Source organism: Plecotus auritus (assembly GCF_963455305.1).
Source record: "Plecotus auritus genome assembly, chromosome: 10".
Classification (NCBI taxonomy): Eukaryota; Metazoa; Chordata; class Mammalia; order Chiroptera; family Vespertilionidae; genus Plecotus; species Plecotus auritus.
The window spans coordinates 10,707,934-10,727,442 of record NC_137785.1 but is presented as its reverse complement, the minus strand read 5'-3'; the positions used below and the strand labels follow the sequence as shown (position 1 = coordinate 10,727,442).

The 19,509-nt window shown below is 59.1% G+C and overlaps 1 protein-coding gene across 2 annotated transcripts in view; it reads left to right on the top strand.

Moving 5' to 3' along the window:
• The first annotated feature begins 2,578 nt into the window (after positions 1-2,578).
• MYBPC2 (myosin binding protein C2) overlaps positions 2,579-19,509 on the top strand; it is a 29,024-nt gene continuing 12,093 nt past the window's right edge. Inside the window, exons 1-15 of one of the 2 annotated variants that reach the window (XM_080645007.1) lie at positions 2,579-2,759; positions 4,076-4,180; positions 4,667-4,753; positions 5,985-6,133; positions 7,023-7,140; positions 7,790-7,835; positions 7,962-8,021; positions 8,708-8,901; positions 9,173-9,305; positions 11,391-11,515; positions 11,612-11,717; positions 13,259-13,431; positions 16,480-16,645; positions 18,682-18,788; positions 19,075-19,104. In XM_080645007.1, coding sequence (XP_080501133.1) covers positions 2,741-2,759; positions 4,076-4,180; positions 4,667-4,753; positions 5,985-6,133; positions 7,023-7,140; positions 7,790-7,835; positions 7,962-8,021; positions 8,708-8,901; positions 9,173-9,305; positions 11,391-11,515; positions 11,612-11,717; positions 13,259-13,431; positions 16,480-16,645; positions 18,682-18,788; positions 19,075-19,104 — 1,618 coding nt within the window. In that variant the 5' untranslated portion in view covers positions 2,579-2,740. The remainder of the gene's footprint in view (positions 2,760-4,075; positions 4,181-4,666; positions 4,754-5,984; positions 6,134-7,022; positions 7,141-7,789; positions 7,836-7,961; positions 8,022-8,707; positions 8,902-9,172; positions 9,306-11,390; positions 11,516-11,611; positions 11,718-13,258; positions 13,432-16,479; positions 16,646-18,681; positions 18,789-19,074; positions 19,105-19,509) is intronic. The other variant, XM_080645006.1, reaches the window with a different exon arrangement.

Genomic DNA, 19,509 nt, shown 5'->3' with positions numbered 1-19,509 from the left:
TCTGCTTGAGAGCCCGAGGCCAGGGGCTGTGGCTGAGCCCGGAGTCCAGTCCTTGAGCCTCAGTGGCTGGGGGACCTCGAGTCAAAGACTTGCTGCTTCTGGGCCTCAGCTGTCCCTTCTGTGAAAGGGGAGAGGAAGAGGAGGAAGATGGTGAAAGTCCCTTGCAGCCCCGTGGACAGGCCTTGGATGCACCTCCTGAAATCCACCGCACCCCCCCACGGATGGCCGGAGGAGGCCGCATCAGGGACCCAGAGAGAAGAGGACCTTGCAGGGGCGCCCGGTGCTGGCAGCAGCAGGAGCAGAACAGCCCCCCTGCCTTGGGGAGGGGCCAGCCTGGGAGGGGGGGTGGCAAGATGTCCTCCTTCCTGGGGCCTCCATTGCAAATGAGGTACCTTCTGCAGAAACCATCATCACCCCAAGTATGGAATAAACTAAAATAAACAAAACAAGTCAAGGTAGACAGGCCTCCTGGGACCCTTTGTCAGGGACGGCAAGGCTGGCACCCTGGGCCTGCTGGCCCTCGGGACACTGGGACAGGGAGGGGGGTAAGAGAGGAGATGGAAGAGGCGTTTAGAGCCAGACCAGGCTGAGCCTTGAAGGCCAGGGTAAGGGGCTCGAGCTACAGACACTGGTGGTTCCATCCAATTTTTGTCTCCCTCTTCCGGACCAAGGGGATTCTTCCCGCCCTCGTTCAGCTGCCCTTTCTGTCCTCTCCCTTCTCTTTCTTTGCCCGCGCTCTCTCTCTGGGTCTCTGGCTCCACCCCTCCGCCCCTTCCTGGTCTCTGTCCTTCCTTGGATTTCTGTCCTCCCTCGGGCTGGCGGGGCAGGGCAGGGCGCCAGGCCCCAGGTGGCAGCGCAGCCCTCCTGGCTCCCCCGGCTCTGCCCCCTCGCCCGCTGGGGAGCTGTGTGGGAGTCTGCCTGGTAACCCGTGACGCCACACGAAGGCTGCCTCCGGATTGGCTTGGCTCTCCTTGGAGGCGGGAAGTTTCCGACTCATAGGGGGTTTTGGAAAAGGGGGAGGGGGGAGATGGGCCGGAAGAACACTGGGAGGGACTTGTCTTCCTCACACCGGGTCCCTCGCCCTGCGACCACCGCCCCCCCAGCCCCGTCCTCCTCCTTAACCCCAAGCCCTCCATCCTTCCCCTCCCTCCCCAACCACCTTGTCCTCTCAACACCTGGGTCCCCAAGACCCTCTCTCCCCCAATCCCCTCCCCCACCGAGCGTCCACCTCCCCCCCCCCTTCAGGCAGCCGCAGGTCTCCCTGCCGGGAAGGGCGCCAGCGCCCGGGCACCCCTCCAGGGCCTTCCCGTCCTCCCCGCCCGCCCCCGCTGGCGGCACCCGCGTCCGGTGCCCGCCGCGCCCGCTCCGGGAACCGTCGTGGGGACAGGCCGGGCGCGGTCCCAGGAGGGTGACGGCCAGTCTGGGGTCCCAGGGGGCCCGAGCCCCAGGCCTGGGTGTGCCCACGTCTGGGGGCAGACTCCGGAGTCCCCGAGTCCCAGTGCCCTCTTTGCCAGCTCGGAGACGCCCTCCCGCCTGCGCAGGGAAACCGGCCTCCCCTCCCCCAGCACTGGGCTCTGGTTTCCCGAAAACTCCTGACTTGCAGATACTAAGAATGGCTCTCTAGACCCTCTCTTCTCCCCCCGCCCCCCTCCCCTTTGCCATTCACCCACTTTAGTCCCCAGCCCCTCTGTCCCTCTTCCTAGGACCCAGGAGCTCAGGCCCTTATCCTTCTTTTCCCCAGCACCCAAGGTCTGGACCCCAGGAGCCTTCTGTCCCCAGACCCAGGGGTCCATACCCCAGCCCCTCCTCCCTCAGACCCAGAGGTCCATACCCCAGCCCCTCCTCCCTCAGACCCAGGAGCCCAGGCCCCATCCCCTCCTCCCTCAGACCCAGGAGTCCAGGCCCCCAGCCCCTCCTCCCTCAGACCCAGGAGTCCAGGCCCCAGCCCCTCCTCCCTCAGACCCAGGAGTCCTGGCCCCAGCCCCTCCTCCCTCAGACCCAGGAGTCCTGGCCCCAGCCCTTCCTCCATCAGACCCAGGAGTCCAGGCCCCCAGCCCCTCCTCCCTCAGACCCAGGAGTCCTGGCCCCCAGCCCCTCCTCCCTCAGACCCAGGAGTCCTGGCCCCCAGCCCCTCCTCCCTCAGACCCAGGAGTCCAGGCCCCCAGCCCCTCCTCCCTCAGACCCAGGAGTCCATGCCCCAGCCCCTCCTCCCTCAGACCCAGGAGTCCAGGCCCCCAGCCCCTCCTCCCCCAGACCCAGGAGTCCAGGCTCCCAGCCCCTCCTCCCTCAGACCCAGGAGTCCATGCCCCAGCCCCTCTTCCCTCAGACCCAGGAGTCCAGGCCCCCAGCCCCTCCTCCCTCAGACCCAGGAGTCCAGGCCCCCAGCACCTCCTCCCTCAGACCCAGAGGTCCAGGCCCCCAGCCCCTCCTCCCTCAGACCCAGGAGTCCAGGTCCCCAGCCCCTCCTCCCTCAGACCCAGGAGTCCAGATCCCCAGCCCCTCCTCCCTCAGACCCAGGCGTCCCAAGCCTTCCGGGCACCTGGCGTTCAGCCTCTCTCCTTGTTGGGCTGTCCCTGTTGGCTCCCAGGGCGGACTATGGGAGGGTGGGGAGGCCCGGGGATGCCTCCCAGAGACTCCTGGGAGTCAGCTCACTCCTTAAAGGGCTCCCCCCGAGGCCCACCTGGCCTCCCTAGGGCCCAGAGGGACACAGCTGTGGCCAGAGGAGCCGAGGTTCGCTGACATGCCCGAGGCTAAACCAGGTGGCTTTGGGCACTTCCTCTCTGCCGAGCGGTGTCCTCTCTGAGTGGGGACGGGGCTCCTCTTTCTGTGATGCTGGGAGAATGGGGCGCCTCCTCTGTGGGGAGAGGGCTTCCCACCCTTGTGTGTTGGGTGGAAGGTCCCATTCCCTGTGCGGTGAGGTTGAGGGGGTCCCTTTGTAGGGACTGGGAGGCCCCTATCGGTGCGGAAGGACTGCCTCTGACTGTGACTTGAGTCCTTTTTCCGGGGGAGTCTGTGTGTGTGAACCCCGGGAGTCTGCGTGGCGACTGGGGTCATCTGCCTTTGGGGACGGGTCCTCTGGGTAAGGATCGGGCCTCTGCGTGAGGCCTGGGCCTGTCTCTGTGGGGCGCGCTGTCCTCGCGGGCACAGAGTTAGGGTATCCTGTCTGCGAGGTGAGGAGAGTTCTGTGAGGGTGAGGGCGCTCCTTCCTGACAGAATCAGGGGCCTTCGTATAAGGGCTCTGAGCTTTATGTGCAGATGGGGGGGCACTTCTTGATATTGGGGTGGGGCTTCCTCTCTGTGGGGAAATGCACCTCCCAGGTGCCCAGGCCACTGGCACCAAGTCAGCCAGGCTGTGGGGTGGGGGTCCGGCCCCTCACTGCGTCTGGGCCCCCCTGGAGCCAGGAGCCAGCAGGCCGGCCTGCCTGCAGAAGTGCTGTGGTCAGCATGAGGTGTCCAATTTCCAGCCCGGGCGGAAGAGCTAATTTTACCCTCAGGACCCAAAAGGTCAGGGCCTGTGGCCTGGAGCATGCTGGCCAGGGCGAGGGGAAACCTGATCCCACACACTCAGGAGTAGAGAGAAATTCAATTTGTCTAGAAGGGGGCTGGGCTGGGCCCCTGGGCCTGAGGGAGGAGGGGCTGGGGCCCTGGACCCCTGGGTCTGAGGGAGGAGGGGCTGGGCTGGGCCCCTGGGTCTGAGGGAGGAGGGGCTGGGGCCCTGGACCCCTGGGTCTGAGGGAGGAGGGGCTGGGCTGGGCCCCTGGGTCTGAGGGAGGAGGGGTTGGGGGCCTGGACCCCTGGGTCTGAGGGAGGAGGGGCTGGGGGCCTGAGCTCCTGGGTCTGAGGGTGGAGGGGCTGGGGGCCTGGGCTCCTGGGTCTGAGGGAGGAAGGGCTGGGGGCCTGGGCTCCTGGGTCTGAGGGAGGAGGGGCTGGGGGCCTGGGCTCCTGGGTCTGAGGGAGGAAGGGCTGGGGGCCTGGGCTCCTGGGTCTGAGGGAGGAGGGGCTGGGGGCCTGGGCTCCTGGGTCTGAGGGAGGAGGGCGCTGAACTTGTGCTTAATTGGGAACACCTACCTCACAGCGGCCAAAACGGCCCCAAAAGGCAAAGATGAGGCCAAATCTGCTTCTGAGGAAACCGCTCCCAAGGAAACCCCCACAGAGGAGGCACCCCCAGAGTCCCCCAAAGGTGAGATGGTGTCCCGTGGGCTCAGCAGAGCTTGGATCTCATCCTCCAGACTCTCCCTGTCCTCCCCATGGTGCCCCCAGAGCTGACACGCCCCTCCCCAGCCTTCCATGGCTCTCCAGTGCCCCTGGGACAGAGCCCAGCCCCCCAGCCTGGCCTTCAAGCACCCCCTGATTCGTCACTGAGTCCTGCCCGCTCGGAATGCCCTGTCCATCTTGGCGCCTCTCCTATTGCAAAGTCCCACTCAGGACCATGCAGTCCACCCTCCCGTTCACAGATGGGGAAAATGAGGCCCAAGGGGCTAGGCTGGCCTGGCCAAGGTCCCGCAGCTGCCTGGGGTCACGCGGTCTTTCCCAGGTCAGGCAAGGCCACGTCATACCATGGCCTTTGGCTTCTGAGCAGAGGGTCCCTCCCTGGCTCTAAGCCCCGTCCCCAAAGTGGCCTGCTGCCCCTCCCAGCTGCCTCAGACCCAGCCCCGTCTCCCACCAGAAGCTCCATCTGAGGAGCAGTCCCCCACGGCCGAGGAGCCCACTGGTGTTTTCCTGAAGAAGCCAGAGTCTGTGTCTGTGGAGAATGGTGAGGGGGCCTGGGGACGGAGGGGCTGGGGGCCTGGTCTCCTGGGTCTGAGGGAGGAGGGGCTGGGGGCCTGGACTCCTGGGTCTGAGGGAGGCGGGGCTGGGGGCCTGGACTCCTGGGTCTGAGGGAGGAGGGGCTTGGGGCCTGGACCCCTGGGTCTGAGGGAGGAGGGGCTGGGGGCCTGGACTCCTGGGTCTGAGGGAGGAGGGGCTGGGGGCCTGGACCCCTGGGTCTGAGGGAGGAGGGGCTGGGGGCCTGGATCCCTGGGTCTGAGGGAGGAGGGGCTGGGTGCCTGGACTCCTGGGTCTGAGGGAGGAGGGGCTGGGGGCCTGGACTCCTGGGTCTGAGGGAGGAGGGGCTGGGGGCCTGGACTCCTGGGTCTGAGGGAGGAGGGGCTTGGGGCCTGGACTCCAGGGTCTGAGGGAGGAGGGGCTGGGGGCCTGGACCCCTGGGTCTGAGGGAGGAGGGGCTGGGGGCCTGGACCCCTGGGTCTGAGGGAGGAGGGGCTGGGGGCCTGGCCCCCTGGGTCTGAGGGAGGAGGGGCTGGGGGCCTGGATGTCTGGGTCTGAGGGAGGAGGGGTGGGGGCCTGGATTCCTGGGTCTGAGGGAGGAGGGGCTGGGGGCCTGGATCCCTGGGTCTGAGGGAGGAGGGGCTGGGGGCCTGGACTCCTGGGTCTGAGGGAGGAGGGGCTGGGGGCCTGGACTCCTGGGTCTGAGGGAGGAGGGGCTGGGCTGGGCCCCTGGGTCTGAGGGAGGAGGGGTTGGGGGCCTGGACCCCTGGGCCTGAGGGAGGAGGGGCTGGGGGCCTGGACTCCTGGGTCTGAGGGAGGAGGGGCTGGGGGCCTGGACTCCTGGGTCTGAGGGAGGAGGGGCTGGGGGCCTGGATCCCTGGGTCTGAGGGAGGAGGGGCTGGGGGCCTGGACTCCTGGGTCTGAGGGAGGAGGGGCTGGGGGCCTGGACTCTTGGGTCTGAGGGAGGAGGGGCTGGGGGCCTGGACTCCTGGGTCTGAGGGAGGAGGGGCTGGGGGCCTGGACCCCTGGGTCTGAGGGAGGAGGGGCTGGGGGCCTGGACTCCTGGGTCTGAGGGAGGAGGGGCTGGGGGCCTGGACTCTTGGGTCTGAGGGAGGAGGGGCTGGGGGCCTGGACTCCTGGGTCTGAGGGAGGAGGGGCTGGGGCTCCTGCCTGACCACTTCCTCTCATCCTTCACATGCCCCCCCGCCCCCCGCCCCCAGGAAAGGACGTGGTGATCGTGGCCAAGGTGAACGGGAAGGAGCTCCCGGGCAAACCGACCATCAAGTGGTTCAAGGGGAAGTGGCTGGAGCTGGACATCAAGAGCGGGGCCCGCTTCTCCTTCAAGGAGACCCATGACTCCGCCAACAACGTGAGGGCCAGGGACACGGGTGGGGCCAGGGACACGGGTGGGGCCAGGGACACGGGTGGGGCCAGGGACACGGGTGGGGCCAGGGACACGGGTGGGGCCAGGGACACGGGTGGGGTCAGGGACACGGGTGGGGCCAGGGACACGGGTGGGCCAGGGACTCGGGTGGGGCCAGGGACACGGGTGGGCCAGGGACTCGGGTGGGGCCAGGGCTGGAGCCGCGCTGCTCCGAAGGCCTGTGAACACCTGGGTGTGATCATGGGCCTGGGTTCCCGGGGATGGAGGGTGCTCGGGGCCGCTTGGTGGAGGTTGTGTCGGGCAGGAGGGGAGACCGTTGGGGTTCAGGCACTTGGGTACCGTGTGTGCATTTCCCGAAAAGTGTCAGGGGGTCAGGGACATGGGCCCAGGGTCAAGATTGTCAGGCCTAGGGGGAGACAGCAGTGGGGTGGGGGAGACAGCGGTGGGGTGGGGGAGACAGCGGTGGGGTGGGGGAGACAGCGGTGGGGTGGGGGAGACAGCGGTGGGGTGGGGGAGACAGCGGTGGGGTGGGGGGCACAGCGGTGGGGTGGGGGACAGAGCGGTGGGGTGGGGGAGACAGCGGTGGGGTGGGGGAGACAGCGGTGGGGTGGGGGACAGAGCGGTGGGGTGGGGGAGACAGCGGTGGGGTGGGGAGACAGCGGTGGGGTGGGGGGCACAGCGGTGGGGTGGGGGAGACAGCGGTGGGGTGGGGGAGACAGCGGTGGGGTGGGGGACAGAGCGGTGGGGTGGGGGAGACAGCGGAGGGGTGGGGGACAGAGCGGTGGGGTGGGGTGCGGGAGGGCTTGGAGGGAGAGCTGTGCGTGGGTTCTGGGGAGGTGGCACGTGCACCCACACTCCTGGCCTCGGCCCCCAGGTGTACGACTTGGAACTGCACATTGGGAAGGTGGTGCTGGGGGACCGTGGCGATTACCGCCTCGAGGTCAAAGCCAAGGACTTCTGTGACAGCTGTGGCTTCAACATCGATGTGGAGGGTGCGCTGGCGGGGGTGGGGCCCAGGGTTTGGGGTCTGGGGTGGGGGACCAGGCCCAGGGGCCAAGGCGTTCCAAACTGGGGAGACAGGCCGCATGCTCAGAGCGTGCGGGGGGAAGGGTGCAGGGTGATCGGCGGCGCTGGCGAAGGCTCGGGAGGCAAGTGAAGTCCATGGCAGGGCCTGGAACACAGGCTGGAGGAAGGCGAGGAGGGCGTGTGGGTGAGGGGGAGGGTGTGCGGGATTAGCGGGAGGTTACACAGATCTGGGGGCCTGTGCATGGAGCCCTGAGGGTGCACAGGCTCTGGGGGTCTATAGCCCAGGAAGTGGGGGTGCTTAAATCTGGGGGGCACAGGAAAGGAGGTGCCCAGGCCTGAGGAGAAGGGTGTGCTGGCCCGGGTGTGAGGGGCTATAGGCTGCCGAGAGGGTGGTGCATGGCAGCCAGGGAAAGGAGTCTAGAAGCAGAGGGTGTGTGGGCCTCAGAGGGAGGGTGTGCTGTTCCATGAGGTGGGACAAGAGGCCCGAGGGGGTGGCGGGGGCCCGGAGGGGGTGGCGGGGGCCCGGAGGGGGTGGCGGGGGCCCGAGGGCTGCTCTTGGCCTGCGATCAGGACGTGCCACCAGCTAACCTTCTCTCCCCTTTTGCCTCTCCCCAGCGACTCAGGACTCCTCGGGGCCGGTTCTAGAAGAATTCAAGCGCTCGTAAGTGACCCTGGACCCTGGGGTTCCCCTTGGGAGAAGGGACGATCGGGGAAGGCAAGGAGTGGGGACCCAAGGTGAGTCTGGGGGGACCTCAGAGGAGTTCACATCCCCTCTCCACGGCCGCAGGGGTGAAGGGAAGTCCGAGGACGCGGGCGAGCTGGATTTCAGTGGCCTGCTGAAGAAGAGGTGAGCCCAGCCCTCCTGGCATAGGGAGAAGACGGAGGCTCAAGGAGGGGGGGAGGGCGAGGCCATCTATGAACTCCCCGCCCGCCCCTCCACCTCCTCCTCCATCCTCCCACTGCCCGCCCAGCAGCCTCCCAACCGTCTGCCCGCCAGTTCACCTCCCTACCCACCCTTGAACCCTCCACCCTCACGTCCACTTTTCTATCCACTCCGGCTCCTTCTCATCCACTTGTTCACCCAATCCAACACCGATCCCGCCATCTGCCCACCCACCACCTACCAATCTCACCCGCCCATCCAACCAGCTCCCTGTTTACCCGTGGACTAATCCATCTACCCACCTACCTGCCCTTCGCCCATCCGGCTACCCATATGTCCATTTACCCACCCACCGTCTCCCTGCCTGCCCTTCTGTCCATCTGCCATTCCACTTAGCCACCCAGTTCTGAACAGGGAAGGGATGGCATCTGATGTGGGGGCCAGAACTGTCCCTCTGGGGTAAGGTGGGGAGCAGACTGCAGGGGGAGAGACAGGATGGAGGCCAGGAGACCAGGGAGGAGGCTGGGGCGATGGTCCAGGAGGGAGAGAAGAAAGGTTAACCGGCTCAGAGACAGAAAGGGGCTCGGGCAAGTGGGCCGAGAGGCGGAGGGAGACCCCGCGGTGGCCTGGCCTGCTCTCCCCGCCCTCAGGGAGGTGGTTGAGCAGGAGAAGAAAAAGAAGAAGGATGATGACGACCTGGGCATCCCGCCTGAGATCTGGGAGCTCCTGAAAGGGGCAAAGAAGAGCGAATATGAGAAGATCGCCTTCCAGTATGGTATCACCGACCTCCGGGGCATGCTGAAGCGGCTCAAGAAGGCCAAGGTCGAGGTCAAGAAGAGTGAAGGTCAGTACTGGCCTGAGGGAGAGGGGCCCCGCCCATAAGAACCACAGCATCGTGGGCATCAGATGTTGGGAGCCTGGACCCATCTTTTGGAGGCCCCAATCTGAAGCGTAAGAGAGTCCTGTTCGCGGGGACCTCCAAGCTCTTGACCTTGACCTCTTTTGGACCTTGGAGAGCTGATGGTCTGGGTGGGGAGGGAGACTTGGCAGCTCTGGGATGACCAGGGCAGTAAGGACCTCTTAGCTCCACCCGCCCTGTGTCCCTCAACCTCCAGCCTTCACGAAGAAGCTGGATCCAGCCTACCAAGTGGACAGGGGCCAGAAGATCAAGTTGGTGGTGGAGATCAGCGACCCAGACCTTCCGCTCAAGTGGTACAAGAACGGCCAGGAGATCAAGCCGGGTAGCAAGTATGTGTGTGTGGCAGTCTCTGCGTAGGGTGGGGCGGGGATCTGGGGTCCGGAGAGAAGCCCCCCGAAATAAGGCTGGCCCCTCTGAACCCAGAAAGGGCACTCCCTCTCCCATATGAAACGTACAAGTACCTCAGGAGAAGACTAGACAAAAGCATGGGAGACCAGGAATTCCGGTGAGAAGGTCCCCAAATGGCCAGTGTGCTGTGAAGTGCACATTCAGTCTTGCAAATGGTAAGAACAACAGCGACAGGAATAATGCCAGTCAAAGCCAGCAGCCCGCCTGCTCTCCCAGTGGGCAGAGACAAAGTGATAAAACCGGAGCTGAGGGAGACACAGGGACGTGGGTCCCCAGTGCTGCTGGTGGGAAAGTGAATTGCTAAGTCCCCTAACCTGGCAGTGCTATTAAAAAGCCTTTTGAGCCCTAGCCGGTTTGGCTCAGTGGATAGAGCGTCAGCCTGCAGACTGAAGGGTCCCAGGTTCGATTCCGGTCAAGGGCATGTACCTCAGTTGCAGGCACATCCCCAGTAGGGAGTGTGCAGGAGGCAGCAGATCAATGATTCTCTCTCATCATTGATGTTTCTCTCTCTCTCCTCTCCCTCCCTCTCTGAAATCAATAAAAATACATTTTAAGAAAGATTAAAAAAACACATTTTGATGGTTCAATTTTAGGTATTTGTCTTAAGGCAGTGGTCGGCAAACTGCGGCTCGCGAGCCACATGCGGCCCTTTGGCCCCTTGAGTGTGGCTCTTCCACAAAACACCACGTGCGGGCGCGCACGTACAGTGCGATTGAAACTTCATGGCCCATGTGCAGAAGTCGGTTTTCGGCTCTCAAAAGAAATTTCAATCGTTGTACTGTTGATATTTGGCTCTGTTGACTAATGAGTTTGCCGACCACTGTCTTAGGGGAACCATAGTGCTTACGTATATGTAGCTGCAAGGATGCTGACCTAAGCCTTGGCTATTGTAGCAAAACATGGAAAACAGCCCAAATGTACAATTCCGTGCCCAGGTGCTGTAAAGATATTCTAAAATACATGCTCACTTGGTAAGCTGTTTAAGATTATTGTATGCAGAAGCGCAGTTCCCATCTGCTTCACAAAATGTTATCTGAACATCTATATATATAAAAGCCTAAGTGACCGTTGCGACCGGAACGACCGGTCGACCAGTCACTATGACACGCACTGACCACCAGGGGGCAGATGCTCAATGCAGGAGCTGTCCCTGGTGGGCAGTGCGCTCCCACAGCCGACCTCCCGCGGCCCTCTTGGCCCCGATCACCAGCCAGGCCGAGGGACCCCACCCGTGCACCAATTTGTGCACTGGGCCTCTAGTGTATAGATAGAAAGATTGGAAAGACAGAGGCCAAAATGTTTGCATTTGGTGGGACAGTTATGGATGAGTTCTTTTTCTTTTTTTTTTAAGATTTTTTATTAGTTTTTAGGGAAAGAGGAAGGGAGAGGGAGAGAGAAAAACATCGATGTGAGAGAGAAACATCCATCAGCTGCCTCCTGCATGCCCCCTACTGGGGATCGAGACCGAAACGGGGGCATGTACCCTGATCATGAATTGAACCACTGACCCTTCGGTATGTGGGACAACACCCAACCAACTGAGCCACACCGGCCAGGGCTACATGGGTTCTTTTTTAAAACAATTTTTCCCCCTTGGCTGTGTTTTCTCAATTTGTCATCATGAGCATTTGGGATAAGATAAAAAGTTGTATTAGCCCTAACTGGTTTGGCTCAGTGGATAGAGCGTCAGCCTACGGACTGAAAGGTCCCAGGTTCGATTCTGGTCAAGGGCATGTACCTTGGTTGCGGGCACATCCCCAGTGGGAGGTGTGCAGGAGACAGCTGATCGATGTTTCTCTCTCATCAATGTTTCTAACTCTATCCCTCTCCCTTCCTCTCTGTAAAGAACCAATAAATGTATTTTAAAAAAAAAAGAAAGAAAAAAGAAAGAAAAAGAAGTGGACTGTGTACCCCCTCCCACACAGTTTGTCCCTGAGCGGGAGTGCCTTGCCTGAGAACTGGTGGGCGGCTCCAGGCCCTGGTCTGAGGTGAGACTTTTGCACCAGGTACGTGTTTGAGAACGTCGGGAAGAAGCGGATTCTCACCATCAACAAGTGCACGTTGGCGGACGATGCCGCGTATGAGGTCGCGGTCGGCGATGAGAAGTGTTTCACTGAGCTCTTCGTCAAAGGTGAGGCCGGGGTTGGGGCCTGAGCTTGGGGGTTGGGGTCGGGAGGGGGTCCTCAGACTACCTGACCTCCTGTGTCCCCCGCCCTCGTGCCCACAGAACCTCCAGTGCTGATTGTGACCCCCCTTGAGGACCAGCAGGTGTTTGTGGGCGACCGGGTGGAAATGGCCGTGGAGGTGTCTGAGGAAGGTGCCCAGGTCATGTGGTAAGTGACCCTTGATCCCCCAGCTCCACTCAGGTGCCCACCGCGTCTCTGCATCGGCCCGATCTTCACGGCCTCCCTTGGAGACCCTGGGCCTTTACCCCGGAGTCCCCCAGAGGCCTCAGCCTCTCTCTCTAAATTCTGACCTTCACCGTCTAGAAATTCTAGAACATCTGACTTTTACCTATGCCATCCCTTTTCCTGATCCCTGCTATTTCAGATTCATTAAATCATTTATTCATCCATTTGACCAATCATCCATCCTCCAGCCCAGTGGTCGGCAAACCGCGGCTCGCGAGCCACATGCGGCTCGCGAGCCGTGGTTTGCCACTCTGTTGACTGATGAGTTTGCTGATCACTGTCATATACTACCCTTTACCTCTTTGCACACAATATGCCACAATTGCCTAATCCTCACAGCTTCCAACTACACGGTAACATTTAGTCTAGTCCAGTGGTCGGCAAACTCGTTAGTCAACAGAGTGGCAAACCACTGCTCTAGCCTATTTATTCATCTCCCCATTCCCCATCCCCCATCCCCCCATCCACTCATCTAGTTATCCATCCATTCACCCACCCACTCACCCACTCACCCACCCATCTACCCCTCCATTCATGTGTCCCCACATCTGTTCACCCATCTGACAGATATTTAGTAAGCACCTACTGTGTGGTCGCACTCTTCCCTATGTTGAGATAAATGGAAAGATAATATATCACCATGGTACCTGCCCTCGTGTAATTTGTAATCTGGTAAATTTCTGGAGTGTGTGGGTGTGAGAGACGGAGACAGGCATTAGTCAAGTCATCACATAAATAAAGACAAAAGTTCTGTTTTGACAAGGGTTTCAGAGGAGCCGTAGCTGATGCTGTAACCACTTTTTAAAAAATCCTCACCCGAGGATGTGTTGTTGTTTTTTTAATTGATTTTAGAGAGAGAGGAAGGGGCAGAGAGAGAGAAAGAGAGAGAGAGAGAGAAACAGCAATCAGTTACCTATGTACGAGCCCTGACTAGGGATCAAACCTGCAACCCAGGCATGTGGCCCTGACCAGAATCGAACCCAGGACCCTTCAGTCCTCAGGCCGACGCTCTGTCCCCTGAGCCAGACCGGCTGGGGCTGTAACCACTTTTTAATAGAAAGAAGGCACTCAGGAAGACTTCTTGGAGGAGGTGACGATTGAGCTGAGCTTTGAGTGATGAGGAGGTGTAGTGAGGAAGGAGTGTCCCAGGCAGGGGAAGCACCATTTACAGAGGCCACACTATTTGACATTTCTCTGTGACCTCAGGACTATCTCCATGCTCTTTCCTCTCCTCATGACCTCTTTTTGTGACCCCTGACCTACAACTGGGACCTGGAGGCATCTCCCCGTGACCCGCACCGGTGACCTATTCATTCAGGATGCCGCTGCCAACCTTAATCTCTCTTCCCTCCTGTGACCTCCCTTTGGACTCCTGACCCCCACTGAGGACTGTCTCTCTGGCCCATGATTCACCCTCTGACATCCAGACCCCTCCCTCCCCGCTTTGCGTCCCCTCCGCCCAGGATGAAAGACGGCGTGGAGATGACGAAAGAGGACTCCTACAAGGCGCGGTACCGCTTCAAGAAAGATGGGAAGCGTCACATTCTCATCTTCTCAGAAGTGACCCTGGAAGATGCGGGTCGGTTCAAGGTCATGACCAACGGCGGCCAGTGCGAGGCTGATCTCATTGTGGAAGGTACGGGGCCCCCGGGTGGGGCGGGGCCCGTGGCACATCCTGCTCCTTGCTGCTCAGCGTTGCTCAGGCCCCATTTTGGAATGGTCCTTGATGCCTCCCTTTGCCTCATACCCTTCATGCCATTCACCAGCAAGTCCTCAAAGAGCTCCTGAATCTGACTTACTCCACCTTCGTGACCCCCTTCCCCCCCCGCCCTCCTGCCCCCCGCTCTGGTCCTGGTCTCCATCCCCTCATACTCGGATCATTCTAGTAGTCTCCTTGCTGGTTGTTCTGTTTCCACGCCTTCCCCACATCACACACACACACACACACACACACACACACACACACACACACACACCCCAACCAGTGATCCTTGTAAAACGTCAGTCAGATGGTGACAACTAGTATTGATCCCAGGTCCACCTCCTGGATTGATTATTGGACTATGGGTGTCTAAGATGTCACCGTCAGGGCAAGCTGGGTGGAGGGGAGTACATGGGACTCCATGCACTATTTTTGCAAACTCCTGTTAGTCTATAATTCTTTAAATATGACAAAAACTCGTGTGGCCGGCATGGCTCGGTGGTTGAGCATTGACCTATGAACCAGGAGGTCACGGTTTGATTCCTGGTTGGGGGCTCGGTCCCCAGTGGGGGGCATGCAGGAGGCAGCCAATCGATGATTCTCTCTCATCATTGATGTTTCTCTCTCTCTCTCCCTCTCCCTTCCTTTCTGAAATCTATAAAAGTATATGTAAGTATGACAAAAAATCGAGCCATTTAGGGACCAAGTTAATTATGTCATAGTCACATGTAGCCATAAATACGGTCAGCTTTTAGTTGACTGATGTGGAATTATTTCCAAGATACAGTAAGTCCTGACTTACCGTCGCCGATGGGTTCTTAAAACTGCGGTGAAATGACATATAGCGAAACCATTCTTACCAAAGGCTAGGTGACAGAAACGAGAGCTAAGTTCCTATCACACTGCATCGATGTTACTACAAAGTGATGTTGAAAGAAATGACATTATTCAAGGACCTGCTGTATATTTTTAGGAGAAAAAGCAAATGTGCTCTTATTTGCATATGGGGGGAAAGAGAGGAGGCGGGAAGGGAGGGAGGGAGCGAGGGAGGGAGGACAGAAAGAAAATGTGTATACGCATCTGCTTTTACAGCCCTAGACTGGATGGGTGATGCCTTCAGAGAAGGGTCTAGATCTAGATGATTGGCGGTGGGTGGGGATGAGACTTCCCCTCTATGTCTAAAGCCTCTTCTTATTTAATTTAATTTTTTAAAAAATATCTTTATTGATTTCAGAGAGGAAGGGAGAGGGAGAGAGAGATAGAAACATCAGTGATGAGAGAGAATCATTGATTGGCTGCCTCCTGCACGCCCCCTACTGGGGAATCGAGCCCACAACCTGGGCATATGCCCTTGGCCGGAATCGAACCTGGAACCCTTCAGTCTACAGGTCAGTGCTCTATTCACTGAGCCAAACTGGCTAGGGCTTAATTTAATTTTTGTTACTCCTCACTCGAGGATATATTTTCCATTGATTTATTATTATTTCTATTTTTGTTGATTTCAGAGAGGAAGGGAGAGGGAAAGAGAGAGAGAAACATCAATGATGAGCGAGGATCATTGATCGGCTGCCTCCTGCATGCCCCACACCGGGGGTCAAGCCCACAACCTGAGCATGTGCCCTTGACTGGAATCGAACCCGGGACCCTTCACTCCACAGGCTGATGCTCTAACCACCGAGAAAAACCAGCCAGGGCTATTTTCCATTGATTTTTAAAGAGAGTGGGAAGGAGCCCTAACTGGTTTGGCTCAGTGGATAGAGCGTCAGCCTGCGGACTGAAGGGTCCCAGTTCGATTCCGGTCAAGGGCATGTACCTTGGTTGCAGGCACATCCCAGTAGGGGGTGTGCAGCTGATCGATGTTTCTCTCTCATCAATGTTTCTAACTCTCTATCCCTCTCCCTTCCTCTCTGTAAAAAATCAATAAAAATATGTTTTTTTTTTAAAAAAAGAGTGGAAAGGAGGGAGGGAGGGAGGGAGAGATATCAACTGGTTGCTTCTTGTAAGCATCCTGGCTGGGGAGCAAACCCACAACCTGGGCATGTGCCCTGACTGAGACTTGAACCCGTGACCTCTCGGTGCACAGGACAATGCTCCAACCAAATGAGGCACACCGGCCAGGACCACATTTTTTTTTTTTTAATTTATTTTATCGATTTTTCACACAGAGGAAGGGAGAGGAATAGAGAGTTAGAAACATCGATCAGCTGCCTCCTGCACACCCCCCACCGGGGACGTGCCCGCAACCAAGGCACATGCCCTTGACCGGAATCGAACCCGCGACCCTCCAGTCCGCAGGCTGACGCTCTATCCACTGAGCCAAACCGGTTTTGGCTAGGACTGCATTTTTTTTTTTTTTAAATATTTTTATTGATTCAGAGAGGAAGGGAGAGGGAGAGAGAGACAGAAACATCAATGATGAGAGAGAATCATCACCAGCATGTGGCCTGACTGGAAATCGAACCATGACCTCCTGGTTCATAGACCAGCACTCAACCACTGAGCCACGCCAGCTGGGTTGTATTGTTTTACTTAAAAACAAAACAAAACAAAAAAAACTTTAAAAATGTAAGTCAGATCCCCGCTGTCTTCCCATCACCCCGCGCGGCTCCCGCCTTGCTCAGACTCAACACAGGGTCCTCTCCAGGGCCACAAGCCCGGGATCGGCCCCGGCTGCCCCGCCCGTTTCATCTCCTACCACGGCTGGCCTGCCTGCTGTTTCCACACCAACAAGCCCGCTCTGCTCCGCGGGGCCTTTGCACATGCCGCCCTCTCTACCTGGGGCCCCTGCGTGACACGTGAATGTGTTTCCCAGTTCACTGCCTCCCAGCTGCAATGTGAGCTCCATGAGGCCAATGGATTGTTTCTGGGCTGGTCATGGCTGTGTCCTCAGTGCCGGGAACAGTCCTTGGCACGCTGGGTACCCCCACAGGTCGTGGGCAGACGGGAATTGTGACAGCCCCATCTCCTTCTCTCCTCGTCCAGTGAAACAGCTGGAGGTCCTGCAGGACATTGCGGATCTGACAGTGAAGGCCTCAGATCAGGCCGTGTTCAAGTGCGAGGTGTCTGACGAAAAGGTGACGGGCAAATGGTTCAAAAATGGGGTCGAGGTGCGGCCCAGCAAGAGGATCACCATGACCCACACGGGGAGGTGCGGAGTAGACTATGGAGGTGACTGGGGGATGGAGCGTGTGTATCAGCTAGCTCTAGCCGCATAACGAACATCCCCGGACTTAGTGGTTTCAAAGAACAAGGACTTATTTAATCGAGTCTGTGGGTCGATGGGAGGCTGGCTGATCGAGGATGGCCTTCCTGGTGCTTGTGTGGTCAGCTGAGTGTCAGCTCTGCTCACCCTCCTGTGCTCTGTGGGGACCTGGAGGCGCTGGGCTGTGTCTGCTCTGGTCCTGGTGATGCCTCATCTCCTAGTAGGGCTGGTCCTGGCATCGTCACGTGGTAGAAACGGGTTCTGAGGGCGTGCAAGGGAACGTGGCTGTGTGGCCTGGGCTGGGAACTATCCCCATGTTGCTTCCTCCATATTCCTTTTTTTTTTTTTTTGCATTGATTTTTTAAAAGAGAGAATGGAAGGGAGGGAGGGAGGGGGAGAGAGAGAGGGAGAGAGAGAAAGAGAGAAACACTGTTGTGAGGGAGACACATGGATTGGTTGCCTCCTGCACGCACCTGACCAGGGCTGGGGATCGAGCCTGCAGCCCAGGCACACGCCCTTGACCGACGTTCTAAGCACAGAGCACGCCGGCCAGGGCACTTCCCCCGTATTCTGTTGGGCGAAGGAGGTCAAAGGCTGCACGGTCTCCTGGCAGGGAGCGTGGATAGAGGGCGGGAAAATCGTGGTCCTATTTGCAGCCTATACGAATGCCCCCACAGTGCCATCGGACGTCGCGTCCTGTGGGCTTCCGGAGGGTAGCTCTGGGTGGAACGTGGCTTTCTCTGGGTTCTGTGTCGGAACCCTGCCTGCTTGTGGTTGCAGTAAGAAGAAGAAACCCTACAGCTCACAGGGCACTCGCTGTGCGCTGGGGAATTTCCTAAATGCTCCACAGCCCTGGTGGGGATTGTTACCATTGCCTGGATTTTTATATATATATATTTTTTTCTTTTTTATTGACTTTTTTACAGAGAGGAAGGGAGAGGGATAGAGAGTTAGAAACATTGATGAGAGAGAAACATCGATCAGCTGCTTCCTGCACACTCCCTACTGGGTATGTGCCCATAACCAAGGTACATGCCCTTGACCGGAATCGAACCTGGGACCCTTCAGTCTGCAGGCCGATGCTCTATCCACTGAGCCAAACCGGTCAGGGCTGCCTGTATTTTTTTAAATACATTTTTATTGATTTCAGAGAGGAAGGGCGAGGGAGAGAGAGAAACATCAATGATGAGAAAGAATCATCGATCGGCTGCCTCCTGCACGCCCCCTCCTGAGGATCGAACCTGCAACCCAGACATGTGCCCTTGACTGGAATCGAACCTGGTAGCCTTCAGTCCATAGGCCGACGCTCTGTCCACTGGGCCAGACCGGCTAAGGCACCTGTATTTTTTTAAAAATATATTTTTATTGATTTCAGAGAGGAAGGGAGAGGGAGAGAGAATCACTGATCAGCTGCCTCCTGCATGCCCCCACCTGGGGATTGAGCCCACAACCTGGACATGCACCCTGACTGGGCATCAAACCGTGACCTCCTTGTTCATAGGTCGACACTCAACCACTGAGCTACACCGGATGGGCATTATTGCTTGTATTTTATAGATGAAAACTGAGGCACAGAGAGGTTAAGTAACTTGCCTAAGGCCACACAGCTAGGAAGGGGCAAAGCTGAGATTTGAACTCAGAGTTCCAAAGGCCAGAATAAAAAGGGTGGGTGTGGCCCAGCTGGGGTGCTCAGTGGTTGAGTGTCAACCCATGAACCAAAAGGTCACTGGTTTGATTCTCTGTCAGGGCACATGCCCCATTGGGGGTGATCCCCAGTAGGGGGCGTGCAGGAGGCAGCTGATCAATGTTTCTATCTCTATCCCTCTCCTATCCCCTCTTTATAAAATTAAAAAAACAAAACAAAACGTATTAAAAAGAAAAGGGTGGGTGTGAGCATGTAAACTGCATTGAGGAGGATGTTTCTCCGTGGTGGTCCCAGGGCGACCTGGCTTGACCTCTGCCCTGTGCCCCCGACCCCTTAGGATTCACAAGCTGGTGATCAATGATGTCCGCCCAGAGGACGAGGGGGACTACACGTTCGTGCCCGATGGCTATGCCTTGTCTCTCTCAGCCAAGCTCAACTTCCTGGGTGAGGGGCCCCTTTGCTCTCCCCAGGGCCCGCGTGCCCCCTCAGGAGTAAGCGTCCCTCAGTGCACACTGTGGGGGGGGTGGGCAGTCAGACAGAAGATGAGGGAGAGCATCGTTTCTGCCACAGCGTGACCATGTGGGGACCCGTGGGACATCACGGTCCTGAACCCACCCCATCACCCCAGGTGCCCGGGTGACCCCAGACCCTCCCCCCTGCCTCTGGGTGTGAAGGTGGGATTGGGCCCCATGGATTTAGACCTAACCATCCCCTCTCCTGTGTTCACCAGAAATCAAGGTGGAGTACGTCCCCAAGCAAGGTAGGGACTCTGTGGCTTTGGTAACGGGCTGGACTCCTGGGTGGGAGGGAGGAGGGGCTGGGCTCCTGGGTGTGAGGGAGGAGGGGCTGGGGGCCTGGACTCCTTGGTCTGAGGGAGGAGGGGCCAGGAGCCTGGACTCCTGGGTGTGAGGGAGGAGGAGCTGGACTCCTGGGTGTGAGGGAGGAGGGGCTGGGGGTCTGGGTGTGAAGGAGGAGGGGCTGGGGGCCTGGGTCTGAGGGAGGAGGAGCTGGACTCCTGGGTGTGAGGGAGGAGGGGCTAGGGGTCTGGGTTTGAGGGAGGAGGGGCTGGGGGCCTGGACCCCTGGGTCCCTATGGCTGGGGGAACCCAGCTTCTCCGGAGACCCTTTGGAGGGCTTTGGGATGGCCCAGCTACCGACTCCCAAGT